Genomic DNA, 26,017 nt, shown 5'->3' with positions numbered 1-26,017 from the left:
GTGCACCTATGCAGAGAGAGAGCCCCACTTGTGCATTGTCACCACACACTCCTGGAGGTAATCAGTTTTCTTGAAAAAAACAAAACTAGCTGTTCCATGACTCCTTTTACAAAATCTCTGATGCTTTCAGGATTTGCCAAAAGGGAAAGCAGGCATTCGTTTCTGTCTTTCTGGACCTGAAAGCAAAACACAACGGAAGAAGAAGAAAATGGAGGTGAAGGAAGCAAAGGGTGGAGCTGGACTGAGACATGTGAGTACTTTGTATTCCAAGAGCAGTGTTTGGTTTTCCATTAGCAGAGGGGAACTCCTCTCTGTTAGGATGACCTAAGGAAGACTTTTCTTCCTCTCTGTCTTCTGCCTTTCTCTTCTCTTTTCTCCCTGTCTTCACATAAAAAGAAGTTATGAGCACAGTGAACAGTGGAGTTTTGCAACATGGTATTCCCTAACATATTTTCAAAACACTTTGATTTTGCAGTACAGAATTTTGTGCACTAAACTTGGAATGCCTCTGCCTAAACATTTTTTCCATGATTTCCATTTACCAGATGCACTCCAAATTTAGTGTACAATTGGCCTGTTTCATCTGTAGCTGAAGGTCCACCCAGAGATATCAACAGTAATGAAAAGGTGGTTCCCAAAAGTCAGTGAAGATAAAACAAGGCCACTGTTATACCACTAAAAAGCTTATTGAGAGAAAAATGTCTCAGAGTACAACAGAGAAAGGCTGTGGAGAATGTCAGTTCATTTGGGATGGGAAGAGCACAGGAACAATGTTGGCTAGCTTTTGGACCAGTGCTTGCCTGTGACTGGTGCTCAGTGAAATGAGAAATTGTGGGGGGAATGCCCGAAATGTCCAAATTGTATTTCATTCACTTGTCACAGAATGCATTTTTCTGGACACGTACAGCTGCTTTTTTTTAAAATCATTTGTCTTCCCCTCACACCCACTGTGGTCTCTCATGATCCTTGAGACAATTTTGCTCCCAGATCTCCTGATGTTCCCATTTTAAGGGAAAGGTTTTAACTACCTGACTGACCACAGTCATAATCATTAGGACATCCTGTCAGTTCCCCCAGTGCTGCCATACCTTTTTATATCCTTTTTGGACTTAAAAAATGAAATTACTTATAAAGCCAGATCTACAAAGCTGCTCATCACACTCCTTCTGCTACCTCCAGTGTTTCTGTGGACTCTAGTCATTTAGCAGTCACTGGGCACATCTTACTCTTCAGTGTCACTACACAATGACAGTACTTTTATCTCAGTATTTCTTGCTGCTCTTCTGTTCACTGGGAGAAGCGGAAAAATAACACTGAAAGACAATTTCAACACTTTAATCCCCTCTAAAACAAATAAATAAGAGATGGGTAGATAACATGGCAAACTATTCTAATCATATAAAAATTAATTTGTCCTGCAGTTTCTTTAAATGCCCCACAGTAATGACATTTTCTCTCATATTTTGTACTTGCATATGCTTCGTTTAACTCATATGCTTAGTGAAGCATATTGTTTCAATTAAGCCCCAGCAAGGTTTGCAAACAAGAATGGAAGAAGGCCCCAGGGACTTGATATCTACAAAAGACAGCAGTGATGCAGTCAGTGCTTCCTTCGAAAAATCCTTGGACATTGTTAATAATTCACCCAATAATGGTAAGTGATTGTTTTTGCACATCTGATGAATTTTCAGAATAATGTGTAATCTAAGAAGTGTTCACAAATGCATTTTTAAGTGAATATGTGAAATGCTTCTCCTTTAGCTGCATATTTTAATTCTTTGAGAGGCTCTGTATTACTCAGAGGCTATTCTGACAAATACCTGTTGCTGTTCCTCTTAGAGTTACTGAGCAAAAAAAAGCCACTATTGCATTTAGTGACCGTAATTTATGCACAGCCCTTTTTAACATGAAACAGAAGCAAATATGAGTGAGTTTGAGCCCACTAAAAACATTGATTCCCCCCATGATTTTGAATTACCCTTGAAAGTAGGTGGCCCTTGTAAAACACATCTAAGAACCCTTAAATCCACTTCATCAGGCAAAAAGCCACCAGTTCTCAGGGATGCAATTGCATTGTCCCTGCTATTTGTATGGCAGGTGTACCTGGAAAAAAGGAGAGGAGGAAGAGGAAGAAAATGAAGAAAGAGACTTGAGGGAGCTGTGTCCCTGCCAGAGTGCTAACCTGATGGGGCAGACATGCCAAGGAGCTGCAAGGATTCTGCTTTCTGCGATGCCGCTGAGCCCCAGGCAAAGAGAGGCTCCGGGAGACCTCCCAGCGAGAGGAAGAGAAGAGGAGCAGTGAGCCAGAGAGCGTGTGTGTGTGAGAGCAGAGAGAGGGAGCAGGCTGTGCACAGGAGGTGGTTTGGAAACAGAGTGGCTGTTCATTGCAAGCTGCTGCCCTTGATCAAAAGCTGTTGAATGGGGTTTGACTGGTTGCATTAAGTCCTTTCAGTTTTTTGCTGTCACGTTGTTTGTCAACTTGTAGTGTTCTATGCCATTGTAGAAATAGTTGGGCTGTACCTGGCTGTGATTGTACTTTGGTCCCATGGAGGATCCACCAGCTAGTCTGGTCTCCTCTGGCGTTTTTGCAGAGGTGCTCATCGACAGGCTAGTAATGTACAGAAGGAAGCACTGTTCAGAAACAAAGGGAGAATTACATGGATCATTCTCCAGCCTCCTAACTCTTAAATCCTTGGTGGCTGCTATTGTCAGACTTTTGCCTCTTACCTTGCCATATTTATACTTTTTACCCCACATCAGACTAGTTTGCTCCTCAAGAAATATTCTACAGGAGGTTTTTAAGTTTTTTGGAAAGATGGTCCAAATCCATTTTTCCCCCTGGATTTCATGGTGGGCTAAAGTTTAAAGTCTGTATGTCCAAAGCATGTTGCATTTGTACTTAGAGTAGACTGAGTAACTTTTAAAAAAAATTCTTCTTAATCTGATGTTTGGAAGTTTTTTATCATTTTGTCACTTGAATATTCTAATAGAAACGAAATTTGTGAATTAAGTTTTTAAGTCAGTTTAGTATTTATTGAAGGGTATTTCTCCTTGTCAGAGGGCTCATAGTATGGAGGAGAATGTGTTACAACAGAATACTGTGGTTTATAAACAAAGCTGAACTGACACCACTAAAAGCAGAAGCCCTTTATCCCCAGAGGAGCTGCAGCTTTGGTGGTAGCTGGGGATGTCTTCTGTAGCTGGTAGACAGTCCTGAGACTGTGCCTGACCCATCCCAGAAGCGCTGCCTTGAAGGATGAGATCGTTTTTCTGACATCTCCATCTGCATCTGACTCTGTGCCTTTGGAGATGGTGGGGGACAGTTACTAATGCATGTTCAATGTGTGCACGTTCGTGGGCTTTGGGCTGATGCTGTGAAACTCCTCACTAGCACAGTGAATAACCAGGGATGTCCATGGCTTTACACTGCCACAGCTGCACTCCTGTTTGCATCATGGAGCCAGAGGAGAGCTCTGTGCTTCTGCCATTGCATCCCTGATCCCTGATCCCAGCTTGTCTAAGCTTTACTTGCAGCTCAACGCTTTTCCCTGATGGCCTTCATCTGTTGCATAGCTGTCAGATCAGCTGTACCCTTCAAAGAAGCAATTAACTGCAGCAATGTATTTGTGTTTAGAGTTTAGCTACTATATGTTGAAGGGCAGTTCTCTTGTGCTGTGATTTTTGGGGTAGTTAGCTGTACTGTGTGCCCTGAAATTTAGCACAGTAGGGTTGTTTCAGAAGGCAGGGGAGGGGTAATTTTAACTGATGCCACTTAGCAGCCCACTGTCTAGGATCTGCACATCTTGATGTTTGTGTCTCAGTGTAGGCGAAATATTGGCAGTTCATGAATGGACTGAACAGACCAAAGAGCTTTTATCGGGAAAGTAGCTGGTTTGGAATAGATGCACAACAAGAAAATACATGGCCTCGCTGGAGGAACAGGTACTGCAAGTTCAAGGATTTAGAAGATGTGGTAATGAGTATGTGGGTAATGAACAAAGTTCTGCTATCTCTGAAGCCAATGGAAAACATTCATTGACCTCATTGGGGCCAGGATGTTGCCCATGGCCTTTGCTTAGCATTGAAGATAACCTCTGTCATCCAAAACAGAAAGAAAGAAGAAAAAGAGAAAAAGAGAAGCTCACAAGATTGGTGGACTACAGAGTTCTTCTGCTTTTTTCTCTATATCTGCTTATAAAAGTTTTGATGTCTTTGTAATTATGCTTTATTTCAACATTTTTCAGTATTACAAATGTCACTGTTTTTATAATAAAAAATTAAAACTTTTGTCCAAAGCCCAACACTCATGAGCTGTTTTATTTAATTTGTATGTGTGTGAGTAAGAGCATGTATTTTTTCCTAGAACCATTCAATTTTCAAGCTTTTTTAAGGTACTATAAATTTTTTTAAGAGATTCCCTTCATCTGAACTCTTCAATGTTTAGGAAATCCTAGTGACATTCTTTTGTTGTTGGGATGAAAGAACAATCCAGACCTATAACACTGACAAGCTGACTGAGGTGCTGATGACAAGCAGCAGCAAATTATATTACTGTTTTTCTGTCAAATTCTTTAGTACCCCTCTTCCTGACTTCAGTGGTGTCTGAGGCCTGCATTTTCCTTCTGGCTTCACTGTTTCACCTCTGGGAAGTCATCACAGTAATACAGAGATGGGCTCAATACTTTACAGCAGAACATCATTTAATACCACACTCTTATGTAGGCAAAAAAGAATACAATTCTACAACTAAATATTCTTGATCATTAGGCTTTCCTAAATAATTGAAAAGCACCTTTTGGGGTAAACTAGGTGGCAATGTACAGCATGCTTGTGTGATTAATCTATTTTGTCAGCAGTTAGGAAAGGGTATGTTGGTTGTTGCTTGTTTGATATGGCTGTGGCAGTGCCTGGAGCCTTCCTGTCCCCCAGCAGTGCTGCTGCACAGGCTCCCAGGGATGCAGAAGTGTTCTTCAGACAGAACTGAATTTACAAAAACCAAATCAGAACACAAAGCTCTAAGCAACTCTGTCAACTTCCATTCCTTCACTTCCCAGTTGTCAGAGGCTGAAAAATCATCCCACTGTTTAATAAATGGTCTCTGCAGATGCTTTGAAAATCAGACAAAGCTTTGAGTTCCTTAAGAAACTCCCCTTCATCACCCCAAGTTCAGGTGAATCCCTGGTTTCTGTGCTTTTAGGACAGAGGCTGTGCAGATCACCAGCCTGCTCTGCTGCTCCTGGCTTCGGGAGGGTTAAATGGGTGTGCTGGATGTGTGCATTCTCCCAGTCTCTGATCTTTGCTAGCTGGAGACTATTGAAAATCCTCAGACAGAAGATTCAACGTCCCCCCAACATGCTGAAGCATTGCTTGAGCTACAACTGAATGTTATCCCTTAGAAGAGTAAATCGAGAGCAGTTCTCTCTGGTCATTCAATAACCCAGTGTAGTCTAATTGCCAGTTCATGGGCCAGGTCCAGCTGGCACCCCCTGCCTTTTCCCAAAGCAATTTATTAGCTGCTTGTGGGGCACTTGCCTTAGGGACAGCCAAAAGCTCTCCACATGCCTGCAAATGGCCCAGAGGCTGGAAATCAAGCCTCTGGTGCAGCCACAGCGTGGGAGGCAGGATGAAGTGTGGCTGGCAAACATCTAGGATCTGGTTAGGGGCAAGCAATTAATTGTTACAGCAGCAGCTGTAAATGACGAAATACAAGGCTTCAAGTTTCCACTTTCTCTTAAACACAGTCTGCTCTATTTTTCTAATGATGCTCCTTCTTGTGGGCAGCCCTTGAAGGTGGAAGATTGGCTATATCCCTAATAACCCATAGCCATACATGACGAATCCATAGGCATTAAGATGTGGCTGATTATGTAACTGACAAACTCCTGACCTATGAAGTTGTGTTCACTTGCAGGCAGACAGCAGGATGCAGACGTAGAGGCTGAAGCTTCACACTCAAACCATGATGTAACACTGCCAGGGTAAAAGACAGGCAACCATAGAGAGGAATTTGGCCTGCTGTTCCATAATTATCCATAACTGATCACTGTAATTGTCTATAATTATCAAGGTCCCACCCAATGTGGAGATTGGTGGCACAGCCAACATGTGCACAAGCTGACTAGCAGGTAGACATGCTAATTGCCTGGCAGGAAGTAATTTCTTTACTATGCTTCCAACATGGGCCTACTCTGTAGCACTGAGTATTTTCTAAGGGTAGCTGGGTGTTGTGAGAGAGGTTAAGTCAGGGGCCACAAAAATCAGATATAGGAAACCTTGTCCTTCTTTGATTGTACTGAATGAGACCCAGGGATCTTTTCAAGGTAAAAAGAACTTTCCAGCATGTGCCATCCCTGACATTCAGCCCTGCAGGTGCTCCTGTGAAGGAAAGATCCTCCTGTACTGACTGAACAGACACTGTAATGCATTGATCTCAGAAACAACTCTGTGCCTTCTGGGGAAAAGGGCACTGTAAGAGTAATTGTGTCATCCCACCAAGAGAGTATCAGAAGTTTGGTAAACATTATTTTCTATCAAACTTTGGTTTCTCTTAGTGCACACAATTTTCCTTTGGTGGTGGTTCTGCGCAGTGCACGTTGCCGGGATTTGCGATAAACGGCTTTACAGAGCTCTTCTGGCAGCAACAGGCTCCTGCCACAGTGCTCCTCCTGGAAACCTGCAAACCCAGCCAAGGAGCCAACCTGTAAAGAAATAACAGCCATCAGAAGGTGCCTCCCTGCTTCCCGAGGAGGTAGTGCTCAGGTCCTCAGGCTCCTCCTGCTCACTCTGCCAAGATTCATGGAGGGGCAGGTCCGGACTGAGGGCTGGAAGGGGGAGGCTGCCAGTGAGTACAGGAGATTTTCCATTTCCAGTGTTCACTGTTGTTCATGTGAAAGCACTGAGATATCTGAAATTGCAAGTACCATTTTAGATCATGTTATTTTTAGACATTTTCATAGCTCCTCAACTGTGTGGAGGCTGCTATAAATGAACCACAGCTCCTTTAGTTTAGCAGATTTTGATTCTCTAAATGAAGACAAGATTTTTTTATTCAGTGTTTGAGATTTAGAAAATCGGAATATACAGCGAGTAACCCAGAAACAGTCCTGGGTTTGGAGAAACTTTATATCATGCTGTCATATTTTAGCTTATTTTCTAACCCTGACTTTCTGACCCATCTGTTATGAGTTTAAAAGGTTTGGAACTGAGTTAAACTGACTCATACTGGTAAAAGATAATTCATATTGTTAACAGCAACCAACTAGAACAAATAGTACAGAAACTTGGAACATTACATTAGGAATCCCAAAATGAAGTTGATTAATTTGGTAAACAAGAGTAAAATTCAATAATCACAAAACTCATTGTGATACATTACTATTACCTTGTAGTCCTTTTTACAAGAAACCACTGATCCTTCAAATATGGTTGTTTTCCTACAAAATTCATCTTGGAGAAAAAGATGGTAAAATTTGCTAATGCTGACTTCAGGATATCTGTGATTTTGCTGTATGAGTCACCAACAGGAAAGCTTTCCCCTGACTAATTTATATGAGGGTTTTTTTCCTCTCATTGATATGTTAATGCACTGCTTTTACTCTAGTACATTCTTATCTTTTTTTAAGGAAGCAAAAAGTCAATCCGTACTTTCAGCCTGGGTATTTTTCACACTTTCTGCACCAGTTCTATAGATTTTTCTAAATTCTGCTAAGGGGATACAGTACTTTATATTGCAGTTTCTATGTAAAGATATTACTTTCTCTGTGATGTTGAAAAACTTTGGATTTTTTAATCTAAAAACGTTTGTTTAGCATGGAAAATAACCAAATCTGAGGAGTTAACTGTTTCTCTTTTTTTGTTGGTTTTTTTGTTTGGTTGGGGTTTTTTTTGTGGTTTTGTTTTTGTTTTTAGTTTTAGAATGCAGAGTAGCAGACACATGAATAAAGTTATAGGAAAAAAAAATTAAAAATAGCAGTAGCTTGTTCTTGCCCTCACACTCAAGTACCTCCCATTTGGGATGGAGTTGCTCCAACATGTCCTGCACTGTCCCTTGTATTTCCTGGCAAAGAAGCCAACAGACAAGATGTTCCTAGAACTTGGATTGACCTGTAGTAGTGTTGGTCAGATCAGTTCACCTCACTGCACCTTTGTTCTCAACCCCATCAGGACAATATTTTCACTATAAAGTGATATGAATTCTGCCTGAGGTTACATATGATTATCAGTTCAGAGTCTCTAGGTTTCCATGCACACAACACAGCAAATGCTGAAGCAGAACAGCACCTTGTTCTTTACAATACTGCCATCCTGGCAATAGTTCAGTGTGTGGTTACAGCATTAAACCACCATCTTCTAGCCAAGGATAGACAGAAGAACAGCACAAAAGAGAAAAACTATGGTATTACAAAAATTAGCAAAAAACAGCCTTTAGTGCTGCATTGTTTTGACATCTTGCAAGTGTAGGACTTTAAATTTTTGAAGAAGTTGAAGCCTGGTCTTTCATTTACCTGATCCTAGCTGTTTTGCTGTCACCTTATTAAAATCTGATTATCCAAAACTAATTTGTGTTTGGTAAAACACTGTCAGGCTCTCTCAAGACAGAAGTGCAAATCTCCTGTCTAGACATGGGTTTTGAAAGCCCGACTAGTTTGGCTAATGAGGAACACCTCGATATCAAACCCTCCCTACCTGCTGAGAGGGAAGGAGTTAAAATGTCATGCTGGTAAAGGAATCCCAATCATTCTCTTGCAGCTGCTTCTGACTTGCAGATCTGTGTACGGCTTCCTGCTCCTACTGCTGTGGATGCTTTGGTCCTGCATGCCGTGGTCTCCTGGTGAGGAAGTTTTATCCCTAGTACTCGCTGACTCTGAGATTTTGCTCGGCATGTCATGACTGTAAGCTGAGCCCAGAGTTTTTAATATATTTAGCCTCAGAAATCCTCTTTGAACTAGCAAAAAAGAGAGAATTAAGGCTCAGCGAGAAGGAAGTCTCTTGCCTGAGGTCATCTGGGCTGCTTGTGGCATGAAAGAACTGGAATCTTTCAGAGGGTAGGACTAAAATCATTAACCTATTACCTCTTCCCTTAAGTACAAGGAACAATGCAATCATTCTCAAAATACTCTTTAAATCTTTCTTTTCCTTTTTTTTTCCTTTTTTTTCTTTTTAGGGAGGAGAAAGTGGAGAGGTTTTTTATGCAAATTCAATAGTTCCACATCAGCCTATCCTGCTGTGGAAAGCTTCTTTGTGATGTTAAATGAGATTCACATTATTCTTCCCAGTATCTTTGTTGCCGAGTATAACAAGCAGTGTTTGCAGAGTATAACAAGCAGCGAAGCTCAAGGGAATCGCATCAATTTTTATTCCGAGTCTGGCTGACAAAGATATGAACATTTAATTAAGATTTCTTTCATCTCATGAAAATAGCCCAGACAATCTCAGCCTGACGAGAGCTTGATCTTAGCGACGGCAGCGTCCAGCTGCAAGCTCTTAGCTGGAGCACTTGCCCTCACAAATCACTTGAACTGGGAGTGGGATCTAAAGGTTTCCAAGGGGATGTCCAGACTTTGAGGGAGGGGCTCCTACTTTAATTTCTGACTTATTCTAATCCCGTGAACCCCTGCTTCACACAGGTACAGACCAACAGGAAGCAGAGTCTCTCAGCTCCGCAGAACAATGTAATCAATTCAGGCATGCATGCAGCAGGAGTAGTTGGCTTAGCTTCCCAAAGTGCCATCTGTAAGAAAACCGATTTTTTAAATGACTGCTTACAACAAAATGCACACTCCTTTTTTTTTTTTTTTAATGGACATGTGTATATTGATTAAAATTAGTCCCTTCTTCCTACATTAAATCAGAGTGTTGGTAATTAGGCATCTGTGCACCGGGCTGAAAACATCAGCAGCACTAAAGAAACAAACAACAGTTTGTAAGGGGATCATCACAGCCATCTTAGCAGCACTTACAACATGTTTATTCAAAAATGAAATATGCCCTAAGGAAAAAAAAAACCCACCAACTATGGAACTCTGGGGATTTAACATAAAAAGGTCACTTTTAAAGCCCTTAAGTAAGTAATTTCAAACAACTCAGCAACAGCTCACATTAAAAACAGACTAAACAGCTAAAGCAATAAAATGTGTTAATTGTACAATCTGGAATGTATCAAAAGGACAACCACTGTCACCCCCATTACCTTCTCACTGTTCAAAGTGAAAAAACTCAATACTGGCTTACATCTTGGTGTATATAGGCACAGCAAATATTTATGGCTCTTGTCTCAGGCTGTGCACTGCCAAGAAGGAAATATTTGCAGCTACAAGTAGAAGGTTAAAATAAACTGTGTGCATTTCTGCATCAACAGCTCAGGTCTCCAGAAATCACTGGGTCAGGGGAAGTTTACAGGTCCCGCTCCATGTGGGAACAGGAGACAGTGTGTCTAAGTGGTGGTGAAACTTAACACATACACAAAAGGAGATAGCACTTAGATTTACACACGTTATTTCTAATTAACGTATTAAAAAGCGCAGCACCCGCAGGTTTCAGTGAAACTAACAAAGTATTTCCATGACCCACTCACCAACAGGGGCTTGGAGCCACCAACAAAGTAAAGCACTTCTGTGGACTAAATTTCACCTCTTCTGTTTTCCCTCTCCTGGCATATCCTCTTAGCATGTAACACGGTCTTAATATTATTCTTTAATCCAAGGAATTAACTCAAAAGAACAGCAAAACGGCTCATGTGAACTAAACCTTCTGCAGCGAAATTCAGTGAAAACCGGGGAATGTTGGCAGTACCTCAAAGCAGACCTCTTCAGGCTCTGCCCAGGTGTTGTGGTTTAGGAATGGTACTTCCCAGTTCAGGACCCCCAGTGAGACTTTCCAAAACCACACCACTGCCCTCGCTCACTCTCCCTTCCCCTCATCCTTCCTGCTGTGTTAGGATGGGGTTGAGAATTGAAGGCACAACAATATACTGGAAAAATAAAAGAGATAAAGAAACCTGCCCCCGCTCCCAATACACACTACCAGCCAGCTCCCTTCGCCAGAGGAAGAAACCACTTTTCCTCCTGCTCCTGGCAATGACCAATGATGTGAGGTGGGACAGAATAACCTCCACATCCCAGCCATGCTCCCTCCTGGCACCTGCAAAAATCAACACTGCCCCAGCTGGAATCAGGACATAGGAGACATTACTTACTCATTACTATACTAGAATTAAGGGCTGTCCATAATCACAAAATCAATTAGGTTGGAAAAGACCTGTGAGATCATCGAATCCAAACCATGACCTAACACCGGGTAAACCAGCCCATAGCACTAAGTGCCATGTCCAGTCTTTAAACACCTCCAGGAATAGTGGCTTCCGTTCCAAAGTCTAATCACCCTTCCAATGAAGAAATTCCTCCTGATGTCCAGAATAAACCTCCCTGCTGCAGCTCGAGGCCATGTCCTCTAAAGCTGCCTGGGAGAAGGGGCCGACCCCCACCCGGCTACAGCCTCCTTTCAGGAGCTCTACAGAGCGATAAGGTTCTCTCTGAGCTTCCTTTTCTCCAGGCAAAACACCCTCCGCCGTTCCTCATCAGACTCCTGCTCCAGCCGCTCCACCAGCTCTGTTGCCCTTCTCTGGACTTCTCTAGAGCTTCCATGTCCCTCCTGAGCTCAGGGGCTCAGAAATGGCCCCAGAAATCGAGCCGCCCCTCACCCGCGCTAAGCACACGGGAACATCTCTAGACAACGCAGCTTTCCCCACAGGTTTGTCCCTGCCTCTCCGGCTGCCAAGTTCCGGCTCTTCAAACGCCCGGCGGGACCTTTCCCCGCCAGACCCGCGTGAGGGCCGGCGGCAGAGGCGGGCAGAGCCCAACATGGCGGAAAAGGCACCGCCCCACCTCAGGTGCGGCCCCCGCCGCCGCAGGTGAATGCGGGGCGTCGGTAACAGAGACCTTGTGATTGGTCAGTGACGCTGTCAGTCACCCGTCACCGCGGCAACACAGGCCCGCCCCACGACACTCTCTCGGCGGTTGATTGGTCAGTGCGGCGGTGACGCGCGCGCCGGGGGTTCTACGGCTCTCGGTGTCGGGAACTGCTTGGAGAGGGCGGGTGGAGGGTCCGGCGGTTGGAGCTGCGCGCCGCCGCCATGACGTTCAAGCGGAGTCGTGACCGCTTCTACAGCACCCGGTGCTGCGGCTGCTGCCATGTGCGCACCGGCACCATCATCCTGGGCACCTGGTACATGGTGAGAGGCGGGGGCGGCCGGCGGCTGGAGGGGCGGCGGTGGGGGCCGTGCTCAGCGCGCGTGCGCGGGGCGCTCGGTGGGGCGGGGGAGCGGCGGCCGCGGTGAGGGAGCGCGCGCGCCCCGCTGCCCGGCCCCGGCGGCCGCTCCCGGCGCCGGGGCATTGCCTGGGGCAGCCCGGGGCTCGGGTCCCTCTGCTTTCCCGGGCTCTCCTTCGGGCTCAGCAAGGCTTCCTGTCCCTCGGCACGCTGCCTTGTGTTTGTAAAAAGAAAGTGAAGAGAAAGTTCAGAGCGTTTTAAGCTGCGTCGCAGGGAGATTGTGTTCCTCTTTCTTGGTTTGGAGGGATTGAGACTTCAGTACAGTGCTGAGCGTGTAAGGAAGGAGATCGGGGGAGAGTGGAATTTGGGCTGTATAGTAGAGGAATAAGATGAGGTGAATGGTGTGTAACATCTGAGAGGAAGATGAGTGTCTCAGAATGAGCAAGAGCTTTGTGGCAAGAGGAGTTCCTGGTTATTCCATGCTCTGTTCCTGAAAGTGATTGAAAAGCGGTGAAAACAAATTTGGCTCCAATACTTCCTTTCTTCTGACTTGTGAGTGTTTTATCTCCGAGCAAGAGCTGTGGTAGTGTGGATGAAATCTTAGAAATAAAGTTCTGAACTAGTGCGAAGTAAAGACGTGAAAATAACACCAGCGAGTTAAAGGCCTGGAGTGGAGTCCTAACTTCCCTTGGTTCCCTCAAAGGGGGCCTGAGCTCCCCTTTATTGAAGTAATTTCCTCATCTTTCCTTCCCCTTAAGCCTCGTGGGCAGTAAAAATGAGAGGATAGTTTACAAAAGTTGCATTATACCTTTTCTGTTCTCCTGAAGCTGTAATCAAATCTGCGTTCTCCTTTGCCCTTCTCCGGATTGTGAGAAACAAAAAATGCTGAATTTTTGTGTTGATATGAAACAGCCATGCACCAAAACTGCCTTTAAAGGCATGGGGGTTTGATTTTGGGGAGTTATTGTTTATTTTCAATAAGTATGGGGAGATCCTTTATTTTTGTGTATCTTGGTCCCTCAGTTGGCAAAAAAATGTACAGGCAAACAAAGTCGCTGGAGAGACAGGACTTGAGGAAAAGTCAGGCTAGGGGGTTGGAAATGTAACAAAACTTTAGGGAAAAGGTATCTCTTTCAAAATGAACTGGGACAAAAGTCTTGGTGCTGATTAAGTTCTGTTACTAGTTCATTTCGAAGGAAAAGGTCCATTGTGGTATTGAGAATGGAACTTTCAGAAACCTGCAAACCAGCCTGTGCTGATGGGTGCAGTTCAGGAATATGCTTCTGGTCCCTCAAGTAAAAGCAGGAATCGAGAGCAGCAAGGGGACAGTAATCCCTGTTCCAGAACAAAAGCGCCTCGCGCCTTCCGCACTGCGATTCCTGTTCGCGGGAGTGTCCGGAAAGCCGGGAACTTGCTGGGGGCGGGGGACAGGGAGATATTTCCGTGGCCGCAGAGCTGGTAGCACTTCCAGTTTCTACCTCTCCTGCTGTGCTTATGTTTCCTCTTGTTGCCTGGATGCGCAGCTCTTTCTTCTTTGTGAATGGGTGCCGGGGCCGGTGGCTGCGGCTCGGGGGGAGTGCGGCTTTGATCCCGTGTCCCCGCAGCCGCTCGCTCTGCTAGGGGGGAATAGCGCTGAGCTCAAGGCAGAAGGGGGCATGCACAGTGCTTCAGAGGTGCGAGTTTTTATTAAAAAAAAAAACAACCTATATCAAACACTTTGTTAAGCAGTGTTGAATATTTTTGTCCAGTTCTCAGCTGTCACCTGGGTAAGCGTGATAACTTTAAAATCTGGCAACAGCTGTCTGTTTGAGCTGGAAAAGTTATAATATGAAGCTTTAGGTGGTCTTCTCTAATGCTTTGAACTTAGAATTCAACTAGAATTTATACTTCTTTTGAAGGTAAAATATGGTTTTGACAGTGAAAGTTAAATTTAATTGCCTTCTACCAAGCTTTAAAAAATTGACCAGAACATGCCTGTTTTTTTAGACATGTTAACTAATGCACCATTTAAGTATTTCTCTAACTTAGTGTTTCAGTTCTTATGAGAAGTATTTCCAAATCAATTAACTAATCTCTGCTTTTAAGTTACAGTGGGACAAATAGTAGTAACTTTATGTGTAGGGTGGTGGTTTTTGGTTTGTGGGTTTGGTGGGGCTTTTTGTTTGTATTTTGTGTGTTTTGGTTTTGTTGGGGTTTTTTGAAGGATGTAGCTTTTTGGAGGGGGAGAATGTTTAGTTCAAGAATAGTTTTATGTTACTGAAAATCTTTCTATTTACTATATAAACTGTGTTCTCGTGCAGTACAGTCCTGAAGGAATTTGCTATCAAACTTAAAATGGAGTCTCACAGCAATCTACTCCAGATGTTTTAGTAAGATAAGACTTCTGTCTACTTAATACATGTGTTATTCTTACATAACCATTTCTTTAGGCATTTTCCTATTCCTTGCTTTTTTGTGTACTTTTAAATAATGCATGTAATTAACTTTGCTCCTCACTAGAACAGTTTTATCACTGTCCTTGCTGTGTGCTTCTGCAAGTCCAGAGGGAACCAGGTCTACCTTCTAAAATGTCTGCTGCTGATGCTGTGTGAGCAGAGTGTGTCTCAAGCACGGTTCTGTCCGTGTGCTGCTGCTGTTTGTGAGCAGTAAATAAAAGTGTATTTACCAAAAGACAAGAACATTTCTGGCAGAATTGTACTTGAGTTCCAGGTCTGATAAAGCTTGGTTAGCTCTGCAACACCCACTGCTGTTCTGTGTAGGAAGGAAAAAGAAACCTCCTGTTCCTTTCTCCATAATTGCAGTCGTGTTGCTTTGAAGTTTGTTTCTTCCTGTAAACTTTCATATTGGGCACTGCATTTTCCAGAAACCGGAAGCTCGGGCACTGCACTGGCAAGAATGGGATCAGAGCTCAGTAAACAGCACAGAAGCCACTGGTATTGTTTTGGAGGGAGGGGCTGCTGCGTTCCGGCAGCAAACTTCAGGGCTGCAGTCAGTGATGCAATTGCTGCTGGTTGCAGGAGCATGAGGGGGATCTGGAATTGTGTTCACTGAACCACATTGAGACTGGTTATATTGGCTCATGTCTGTCAGTCTAATACTGGTAGGGCTAGAGGCTCTGAAGTACCCTATTTAAAATTACTCTTCTTCAGTTTTTACTATTTCAGTATGTTAATAAATCAAATCAGAATCTCCATCTTGGGTTTTTTTTTTCTTTTCTTCCCTCCCCCTCTGCTTTGGAAACATGTCTAGGGAAAAAATACTGGAAAAGTGAAAGGAAAATGAGTGTAGTAGTGCAAGGCGATTTCCCTCTTTCCCCTCATAAAAGGATATAAGCAAATTGTAAGTAGGAATTCTTGGTGTTGCCCAAGTCACTGAGTGCTTGGGGAAAACTAGACTTCGTGTTCGGACTCCAGAGAGTTGAAGCACTTACATGATGAGGAATAAAGTGTACACTGTGGAGATAAAACTCACTAATTAAAAAGCTAATGCTTCTTAAGAGTTCCACAGTCTTTTGTGTTTTAATCATATGGGGAGCTAATATTTCTGTTACCAGGGTGTAATAAATTATGGCTTTCAACTTGAGAATTTGAAATTTCAGCGATGTGAATTTTGATACAAGCTACACCAAACTATTAAACTTAGCTATCCCAGGTATGAAAATGTAAAATACACTCCATAAACTATTACAAAACTAAATTAATGTTATTCTCATCTTAATGGGATTATTTTTTAATAAGAACTTGAACATGCATTTTGCAATTTTTTTAATTACTATTTTTTATTTCCTAGCAAAAAAGACCAGAATGAGGCTGCTGAGATTTTTGAGGTGTTACTTTAGGGTGCTGCAGTATCCACTGAGTATCTTGTCAGGTTTGGGGTTTTTTTGAGTTTTTTTTGATGGGGAGATGATGATGGGTTTAATCCTTATATTACACTGAGGCATACATGAGTTATGTTTTTTCTGACCTCTCTGTGTAGACATTTGTGAACATACATTTGATTTGCAGTGAGTATATACTTTAAAGCTCTAACAATGTTTTGTGGTCCAAACCATATTCTTGCTGCCTGTTACACTGATTATTTTGAAACTAGCCTTGTGGTCTTGCTGTTATCAAGCTTCTGGGAAAGAATGGAAGTAGTTAAAAGTACAGACTCTGGCTCTGTGGGTCTTAATGACATTTAACATATGAATTTCAGTTAATTGCTGAGTGTTGTGATGGATTTGTAAACAGTAGTAATGGAGTGCTGGAAACCCTGACGTGTTAATTGGCCAAGGTTTTGGTTTGTTTGTTTTTGTTTACATTTGTTTTGGTTTGTTACTATTTTTATTTGGTCTCATTGATTATAATAGATTGGATTTTGAATGACTCTTATTTTCTGTTTTACTTCCATACCATTTCAGGTTGAGAAAATAAACCTTTAATACTTGGACCTACACTCAGTAACTAGTGAAATTACTGAAGACTTGGGTACACTGAATTAGGACCACAGATAAGATGAAAATAAAAAAGAAAGTGACAGATGGAGAATTACAATCTCAAAATTCTAGTTCTTCAGTACTTCTATAGTAATTCAAATGCTGCTTACTCCTTATCCTGAGGCAGATAGCCTATCATGGCAGTCAAACTCATGACTATGTATAAACAAGAAATGATTTAGTTGTAATTGAACATGTACGTTTGTGCTTTATAAAATAGAGGTCAATGTTTCAGCTGCCAGAGATCTGAACCTTGACCTGGGCTTTTTGAAACAGGTACAGTGCAGAAAGGTATTTTCCAGTATAGAGAGGAGGAAATAGAAGGGTTGAAAATGCAGAGAGCATTGAGAGCAGAAGGCCAGAGTACAGAAGGATGAAGCAGGTGGGAGAGGAAAGTGTTCCATATTTTTGACAAATGGTGAAGCAAAATAAGATTTGAAAATAAGAGCCAGGTGAGCAACTTGACAATTTGCCTTTTAAGAAGTATCCTGTTAGTGAAAATAAGTGCATTTTGAGGCTAAAAATATTGGTGGTTAAACAGAGTTCTTCACTGCCCGCTGTTTTGGCTACTATGTTTTATATAAAATGCCTTATAGAAATACAAGGGGCTGAAAATAGCTGGAAATTCTAGTAAGTTTGTGTAATGCATATGAGATGATTGCATTTCTACAAAGTAAAATGTTCTACCAACTTTGATTCCACAAAAGGGTTCTTTTAGGAGAAAGTGCAAGCATGCTTCTCACCATTTATCTGTAAACCCCGGGGGAAAAAGAAGAAAAAACTAATAAAAACAGTAAAGGGGAAAAAAGTTATAGGAACTGTGAGTCTCAAAATTTTTCAAAGATTCAGGGTTTTTTTTTTCCTTCCTGAAATCTTCAGTAATTGTACATAGACTTGCCACCATCATTGACTTCTGGAACCATGCCCATAGAAGAAGAAATACCTGGCAAATATTCAGATATTCTTAAGTTGTGAGAAACTGCAAACCAGGTTTGTTTTTTTTTTCTTTTGAGACTAATTGGAAGGGATCGTGCTGCTGGTGTGACAGTACTGAATACTGATTGGAAAATGTCTGCAGCTAAAAGAGACCATCATGAGGCTTTTTTGTGTTATGCAACCTTTGGCATGTGTCTCCAGATACTGGTAACAGAAACTATGTCCCTGTAAACCTTGAATACATGCTGTCAAGGCAATTTTACAAAGGCTTAAGCCACTTCTGATTCTTTGAGCTCTTACTGAAGACGTTTCTGGTGTGTACCAAAATGGGGCAACAGAAGGAGTCTTAAGTAGCAGCTTCAGGGAGGAGAGAGACTGGTGAGCACACAGCCACATTGGGGGGTTCATCTTCATGTGAAACTTTCTGACTTCCCCTGTGGTTGTGGAGACCTTTCTGATAAGTACTGCTGAGGTTTGAATAAGTGATCTGGGAAGGAGAGGAAGATTTTCACTCTAGCTTATTAAAGCTGAAATGTAGCAGAAACCCAGTAATTTATTTAAATTAATTCAGTTTGTTGTAGAAAGCATAAATTCTTTGAAAATATTCCTCATTCTGTACCTTTATCTTCCTGACCTTTTTTAACGGTTTCCAGTGTTTCAGTTCACAAATCTGTACATTCATCAAGGCAGCATCAGCTTAATTATGTTATTTGAATCCCTAGCAATCTTTCCATCCCCTCAATTTGCAAAATTATTCATTGGTGATTCATTGAACCTAGCAAGTGCTCCACACTCTTTGGGTTGTTTTAATAGTTGTTTAACTAAATCAGCTTGAAATTTAACTGTAAATTGGGCTCTTTTTTTTTTCTTCCACATACAGGCAGAAAGAAGAGTTTATTTTTAACTGAAATAAAGGATTATTAGTGGTCATTAAAAACATCTTAGCTGTTGCAAAGTAATTAACCTTGAGGTAACTGTGATCTCTCTCAGGTGGTGAACTTGCTGATGGGCATCTTGTTGACAGTAGAAGTGACTCATCCAAATATGGTGCCAACTGTTGATATCCAGTATGAAGTCATTGGGAATTACTATGCTTCCGAGAGAATGGCTGGTAGGTCTGGAGCTCGCTGGCTGATGGGATCATAAAGCTTACAATAGCATGGATTTATCTTATATTAGGTTGTAATATATGCATACAACTTTTAATAAATATGGTTATCTTGTTTTCTGAGTTTCTCTTCAATTATTCTGGGATTGAATTCTTCTACAAGAATAAAAAGAAAGCTTTATGGACTATTATTTTAACTTCATTTTATACCCAAGCATCTTAAGTGATGAGATTTCTTGGTCTCCTGATGCTTTGAGTGTTGAAGTATGCGTGGGACATCTCTGATTCACTTTCTCCATAAACATTAATTAACTTTGCTGTCTTGGTAAAACAAGCAGCAGAAAACAAGTTTAAAGACTTTTCTTCAGAATTTTTGGTCATCTTCATAGATCAGGAAATACCTTAGAGCTCCTGTGTATGAATGTACTAAGAAGAAAACCATGATATCTTTTGAAGAAGAGAGCAACAATTCGGACGCCAAGTACTTGAGTGAAACCAAAATGCTTCTCCAAGTTTCACCTGCAGAATAAATGAAAGAGAAAGCACCAGGAGCAGAATTGTGCCTGCTTTTCACTCTGTTGCCAAGTGTATGATGTATACAGCTGTAATTGGTGTCAAGCTTTTAACTATTCCATCTGTAAACTTGTGCATATGCTTTGCTTCTCTTGGTTTTAAATGTGCAGAAATGTGTAGTGTGGCACTTCTAATCTACCTCAGCTTGTTGTATTACACGAAAATTCAGGCATGGTTAGATTCAGCAAAGTTAAATAGTGCAGCACAAAACTGGGTTTTGATCAGTTTTGGATTAATTGTTCATTACCCGAGTTGAGGATCTGTTAGTTCTGACCTGTGACTGTAACTCACATTTACTTCTAATGAAATAAGAGTGGGAGCAAGGACCAAATTCTTCATGAGGCTAAGATACTAAGTAAAATCACAGCAACTGATCTGTAAAGGCTGCAGGTGTACATGGTAGCCTTAAGCTTAAATGAGTGAAAGATGCTTCTGAAGCTGAAGGTGCTTTCTTCACTCTTTAGTATAAAATCTGTCACATGCTTTTGACTTAAAAATTCTTATGCCTTATATTGGGATCTGGGCTGGAGGGTTTTGTGTGTATGAAAGAACATTACAGGTATTATTGTACTCGTGTATATTGTGAGTAATAACTCCTCAGAAGACAGCCAAACTTGCTGGTGATTGCTGAGACTTGTCTGATCAACACAGTGCATTTCAGATATGTGGGGGCTCTTCCTTGATGCCATCTGTGTATGTAGATATTAATTGCAGAGTAGAAAGGGTTCTCAGATAATCTTTTTCAAGCAGGAGAACCACAAAATGTTGGCTTCAATATTGCTAAAACACATTCATTTGCCATGTCTATAGACTCAAGCTGCTTTCTTTGTGTTCAGAAAAGAACAAGTATAATCTAACTTGTGTAAAGCAGATGTGCTTCTGTAATCAGTAACTGTGATGCACAGGGAGAACCTTTATCATGCAGCTTCCATGAGTGTCCTGGATTTTGCTACAAATTGGTTTCTGTTCAACTGCCTTTCCTTGTAAATAGTGGGATACCTTCCACACAGTGATTTCCTGTTTTCCTTAGTGTTACTGAAGGAGCAGTGCTGCTCCCACTGCCAATGACCAAATTACATAACCAAACCATTTTCAAGTGTAAAGGTTGATAGTGTGTTGGCTTCACTTAGATTCTGTCCAGTTGTAAAGTTAATCACTCACATACTTTCAGCACTGACACATACTGCAAATCAGCATCATTATGGTGCATTACTGTCAAACTGTGTCAAGCTTCTAATTGGTGTTCCTGGGCTTTAGTCAGGCTTTTGATTAAGGCAGAAGGGTTTTTCCAAGTAGTTGTAGATTTTCTTGGACCAGATAGTTTTTTGTTAGGAAGGATCTGAATTACTCTGTTCTGCTGCTGGTAGTTGGCACGGAGGAGTCAATTGAGAATAGATCATAGTAATGGACAAAGCTTGGGTACCTGTCAGCTGCAGTGTGACAGCTCCAGGAAATGACTGATTCTTACTGGTTTATTTTGTTTTGTTTTCTTTTTTTTAATGCAGAAAATGCCTGTGTTCTGTTTGCTATCTCCCTCCTCATGTTCACAATCAGTGCAATGATGGTGTATGGTGCCATTGCTGTAAGTATATTTATAATCCATGGTTTAAGAGTTGGTGCTTGATTTTTTTTTTTAAACAAAATAATTTACAGGCTGCTCCTTTTTTTCTGCTTCTTAGCATCGTGTAGGCTGGCTGATCCCATTTTTCTGTTACCAACTCTTTGACTTTGTGCTCAGTTGTCTGGTTGCCATCAGCTCTCTAACCTACTTGCCCAGAATCAAGGATTACCTGGATCAGTTGGTAAGTATTCAGCTCAAGTTGATAGTTTACCTTTGAAATTAAAGTTTAAGTGTATCAGTGAGTGAGTGAGCTACACTTCCCTTTGTATAAGAAAAAGGAATTCAGCCTGCAGCACCCATAGGTGGTTATTATGGGCATGGTAGCTTATCAGAGGTGGAAGAGTTAAAGTTGTCATTGCTCCCTTAAAGGAAAGCCAGGGAGAATAAGAAAAGAATTGTGATGGGAACTGCTGGTTTAAACTGTGTTGGCTACAGTTGGACTTGGAAGTGTGTTCTTTAACACACTTAACTGTCTTGTAAACAGTGGGGCTCAGTGGCAGATTTGCTACTGCAGATTAAAAATGTGTTGACCTTTAATTGGTAGGGAACAGGAAGAGAAGTATAGATAAGGACTGTAGAAGTGTAGGTAAGGATTCCCACAGCATTACACATGGAATCTGAGCTTTCCTTTTTACATTCTATGTGTGTCTCAAGTTGCAAACCACTTTCTGAGGAAACTGCACTGAAGTTCTCACTAACACTGCTTGTGTTTTAACTGCAAGAAGAGTCAATGCATAGAATGTACTGTCTGTGGGCACCATGAGCTCTGGCTGGCTGGTGTTGTGATTTGTTCAAGTAGATGTTTAAAAGCAAGTTCTTTTTAAAACAGATAAAATTTTAAATTGGTGTTTGAGAGAGGCTTTGTTGCTGTGGTCAGGGAAAGAAAAGAGACAGGTTTACAGAATTTCTGTTTTGTCTCCCCCAAGTTTGAGGGTGACATCTTACACTGCACACCATGTGTTCAGGTTGGACTGACAGGATGTAATTAACATAAGTCATTAAAGAGCTTAGAGGACCATGAGTACAAATAATGTTCTACAGCTGTGAAGAAGAATCTCTGTTGGCATGAGACCGATGAAGTGACTAGGGACACAGACTGTACTGTAGTGATCTGTTCTTGTGGGACAGAGAGAGGATAAATACTGTGCTTTGTGGGAGGATAAAGAAGAAACTTGTTAGAAATGGAACTTTTTGTTTCAGGGGAGTAGTTTACACAAGGGTTTGTTTCATTTCGTGTGAAGTTCGGATGTTTTTCTATCATATTTGATTGTGCAGTGTTCATTCTTTTCCCTTTCTCTCCTTTCCCCCCCCTTTTTTTTTTCCACTAGCCGGATTTTCCTTACAAAGAGGAACTCCTTTCTTTGGACTCCAGCTGTCTCTTGTTTATTGTCCTGGTGTTCTTTGTATTATTTATCATTTTAAAGGTAAGTTAAAAATTAATCATGTGTCTGTTGCAAGAGTTAATAACTATTGAGCCAGTGTCAATCTGAGTTAATTCTCAATGCTGAATTCAGAACCCAGCTGCCTTCTTAATACTGAGGTGAGAACTTTGAGAACAGTTCTTGGGATGTTCAGTTCCAGTATGACTTAAGTCTAATATATTGTGTACTGGTGTCTTCAGCTAACTTTTGTGTGGTTGGGGTGTGCTTGTGCAGCTCAGCTCTTCCTGAGTAGGAAGGAGGAATGCAAAAAGACTTTTTGTCTACGTGGAGAAAATTTTAATAGTTGTAATTAAGCTTGTAGTGAAATTGTATTGAGTTAATGCATACAAGTTTCTAAACAAAATGTTTCAATCTCTCACTGTGCCTAACAAACCAGAATGCAAGTTTTGGAAGCAAGATGATGGAATGAGGAAATGTATAAATTAATTCTAGACCTGGATCTTCTTCCCTTCTGAAGGGTGATAGTACCAGTTTCTTTCTGAAGATCTAAATAATAAGGCATTCATTTGGATTATGAAAACTCTTGTGTAGAAAAAGCATATTAGAGAAATGAATTTATAACATACATTGGCCATGATAATGTTCCTTTATTACATTCAGGTTGCATTTAAGAAAAAATGAAATAATGAATAATAATTTCACTGATTTTCTATACTTTTTCCAAGAAAAAGGTATGGGTAACTGGGGGGAGTGAAAGCCTAATACAATAGATAGCACTTGTGTATTGATTGGGAAATTTGGTACCTTTTGTGCAACAGTGCTAACTTGTCAGTGGGAGATTTGGAGAGGTTAATGTTACACAAATTATTAATAAAAATCTCTAATCCTCATCATATCATGCTAGTGTTTCTTTCTGCAGCAGTCAGTATTGACTTGAAGGTCAGGGCTCACTGCTCTGCCCTCTCCCTGCTGCCTCAGTTGTGTGTCTGAGCCTTCTCCTTAACACGGGCAGTTAGCTGGAGAAATCCTGCTAACAGGGAGATGAGTGGGATTGTACTGTTGGCCTCTCCTCCTCCTCCTGGCAGGTTTGGACTGGGATCCACACAAGTATAAGCCAGTTGGGGATTAATTTGATTAGCACTGCTGAGGCAGACAGAGATTAGTTGAATGGATCTGTGAATTCTTTTGCTAAAAGCTGTGTGGTGCGTCCTCTATGAGTCACTGTGACAGCAGAGCTAAGTGGAGAGCAGCATAGGTATGTGGCCAGGTCTGTGGAATAGCAACCATTCCTCAGATATGTGTTGTCTAAGTTGATTTATTCTCCTTTTTATCATAAGAATGTCATCCAACATCTAATTTCTGAATCAGCCAATGCTTATGAGATGTTTAAAAGAAAAATCTCTCTTCTTTCAGGCATATCTAATTAACTGTGTATGGAACTGCTATAAATACATCATCAGCAGAAGTTTGCCAGAGATTGCTGTGTACCCTGCTTTTGAAGCTCCTCCACAGGTAAAATCTTGTTTTAAGATAAAAGGAAGCAGTGTCATTAATTTTTAAGTAGAAAATCACCACATCCATGTATGTTTCCAAGCCTTGTCCAGCTTTCTAAAGAAAGACTGGAAAGATAAAACATTTTAAAGCAGCTAATTTTGTGTTGGGTTATTTCTTAGCTAAATTCTGGGTGTCTGAATGGAGGGTCTTTAGAGAGAAGTCTTTGAATGTTTTTCTTGTGGTAGAGGGAAGCTTTGACTGCACCAGTCCAAACCCTCCTTGCTGCTTTACAAAGTCAAGATGCAGTGGGGTGTGGATGTAGGACTGAGGGTTAGGCTCAGCAGAGCAGCAAACTGCTCCTGCACCTTCTTTCACTTCCTCATTTGCTTACTAGGAATAGCAGTGAATTCTTAAAATAACTTTGCTTGCAACAGAGAATTAAGTTGCTGATGGGCCATGTATGCTTTTGTTCTCTTGTTTCTTTTCTTTTTTTTTTTTTTTCATTTGAAATCTCTTGCATTAATCACTTCAAAATGTCTTCTCCTTAGTATGTTCTGCCAACCTATGAAATGGCAGTGAAGATGCCTGAGAAGGAACCTCCACCTCCCTACATACCTGCCTGAAGTAATTTTTATGTTCATTAACATCTGTACCAGCTTCCTGGGGGTTTTGTCTTTTAATCTTGCAAAACTGCTTAAGTAATAGAAATATTCAGGGCTTTAGGAGCAAACTGTTCTGTTTAAAATATGTTTGATATAAACTTACTAAGCAACACACATCTGAGAGTGATTTCATTTGCTTTAATTTTTGTTCTCCCTAATGCTCTTAAACATTTTATTGCCTTAGGGCCTTACACCTGCAAGAACTTATGCATGTGACTAACTTGTGGCTTTTAATAATACCAATTGAGCCACTCTGATTGAAGTTAGCTGTGATTATAAGTGTCTTCAGGATTATGCCCTTAATTTATATTAATTTTTTGTAAAGTAGTTCATAAAGACAATCTGATCGTGCAGCAAAATGACAGTTTGCCTTTATCCATTTTTTTGGAAGGGGAAGGGTTTGAATGTGGTATATATGTGACTTTTTTACTTTGCACTTTTCTCATATGTTATCTTACCTTTTATTGTGGTTTTTTTTTTTGTTATCCTATGTCTTGAAACAGTATTTTTGAGGAACAAGTGAGGGTGGCACAGGAGTTCTATTACAGCGAGCTGGGAATGCAAGAAAAATAAATAGAAATGTGGAAGATGGTTGCATGCTTCTAATCTTCTATGTATTTTCCTCTTTGTGATAAATGATACTTAAATAAATCTTTTACAAAATGTTTACCAGTAGTGTTGGTTGATCTTTTTGGTGGCTTTTTTGTTTGTGCTGCAGACAGTCCAGCATACTTAGTTGCAGGTTTAGTGGTTGATCCATGCTTCAGTAGAAGTCCTCTTGTGGCTGGAGAGCATGGATGCTCTCTAACACCCAGGCCTGTGTTAAAGCCTTTGCAGTTCAAGTACTTGGGTGACTTCCACTTGTCTGATTGGTACCTACCCATGAGCTGGGAAAAGGGAATTGTACTGGAGGCTTTGAGCCCTTGGGGAAATCTGATGTCTGGTCAGCTCAGGCATTAAAGCAGGACAGACACCCAGCAGGACTGCAACATTTACATTGGAAAATATCCAGAGTTGTTGGAGATATGCCATAACTTAGTGATGTTCTTCTACAATCAACAAAAAACCTCAAACAAAAAAACCAAGCTACAAAAATTTTTCCACTCTTCCTCTCTAGTAGCAAGAGCTGTAAAGAGGTAAAAGATTATTTAACGACTTAGTATGGCTGAAGAAATAAAACACTTTACTGCTTTGGAAGAGAAGAGGTACCTCTGTTAAATTGTGAGAAAAGGGATTCAGATTGTTGCAGCATATAATTTCTGGGGTAATTCCTGTATTTTCAGTATGTATGTCTGTACACATTTAAAAATGCTCTGTTAGAGCTCTGCTACCAGCAGTAGCTTCCCCTTTTTAATTAACTCTGGTGCCACCTGCAAGAGCACTTTGAAGTGCAGTGGTCTCAGAGCCTCTCTGCCCCTGTTCTGGCAGTGCTGTCCTGGCTGTTATCCCAAGGAGCTACCCAGGGTGGGACCAGTGCTGCTGGAAGCTGCACTCTTATTT

General features: G+C 41.3%; 2 protein-coding genes across 4 annotated transcripts in view; both read left to right on the top strand.

Annotated features, from left to right (window-relative positions):
* Window positions 1-4,295, top strand: part of LOC120508207 (protein LYRIC-like) — a 30,884-nt gene extending 26,589 nt beyond the window's left edge. The window contains exons 10-12 of the mRNA XM_039721579.1: window positions 131-250; window positions 1,525-1,654; window positions 2,098-4,295. Coding sequence (XP_039577513.1) covers window positions 131-250; window positions 1,525-1,654; window positions 2,098-2,153 — 306 coding nt within the window. The 3' untranslated portion in view covers window positions 2,154-4,295. The remainder of the gene's footprint in view (window positions 1-130; window positions 251-1,524; window positions 1,655-2,097) is intronic.
* A 7,749-nt stretch (window positions 4,296-12,044) lies between these two features.
* On the top strand, window positions 12,045-25,186 carry LAPTM4A (lysosomal protein transmembrane 4 alpha). Of its 3 annotated transcripts, none has more exons than XM_039721572.1 (7): window positions 12,045-12,229; window positions 18,668-18,788; window positions 20,864-20,940; window positions 21,038-21,160; window positions 22,308-22,403; window positions 23,775-23,873; window positions 24,404-25,186. In XM_039721572.1, exons 1-7 carry the CDS (start codon window positions 12,131-12,133, stop codon window positions 24,476-24,478), a joined length of 690 nt encoding a protein of 229 aa, XP_039577506.1. In that variant the 5' UTR covers window positions 12,045-12,130; the 3' UTR covers window positions 24,479-25,186. The 3 variants fall into 3 exon arrangements, with proteins under 3 accessions (XP_039577506.1, XP_039577509.1, XP_039577505.1); XM_039721575.1 differs by lacking the exon at window positions 12,045-12,229 and adding an exon at window positions 12,401-12,816 and having other exon boundaries at window positions 24,404-24,631; XM_039721571.1 differs by lacking the exon at window positions 12,045-12,229 and adding an exon at window positions 13,441-13,937.
* Window positions 25,187-26,017: the final 831 nt, after the last annotated feature.

Source organism: Passer montanus, unplaced genomic scaffold (genome assembly GCF_014805655.1).
Source record: "Passer montanus isolate IOZ18808 unplaced genomic scaffold, ASM1480565v1 scaffold46, whole genome shotgun sequence".
Lineage (NCBI taxonomy): Eukaryota > Metazoa > Chordata > Aves > Passeriformes > Passeridae > Passer > Passer montanus.
This window is presented reverse-complemented; position numbering and strand designations above follow the sequence as displayed.

Excerpts from the sequence above, each read along its gene's own strand:
- LAPTM4A (XM_039721571.1), top strand. The coding sequence starts at position 13,542 with ATGCTTCTGGTCCCTCAAGTAAAAGCAGGAATCGAGAGCAGCAAGGGG. Across the intron at positions 18,789-20,863 it reads TGCTTCCGAGAGAATGGCTG|AAAATGCCTGTGTTCTGTTT; the intron begins GTAGGTCTGGAG and ends TTTTTAATGCAG. Across the intron at positions 22,404-23,774 it reads TATTATTTATCATTTTAAAG|GCATATCTAATTAACTGTGT; the intron begins GTAAGTTAAAAA and ends CTCTTCTTTCAG.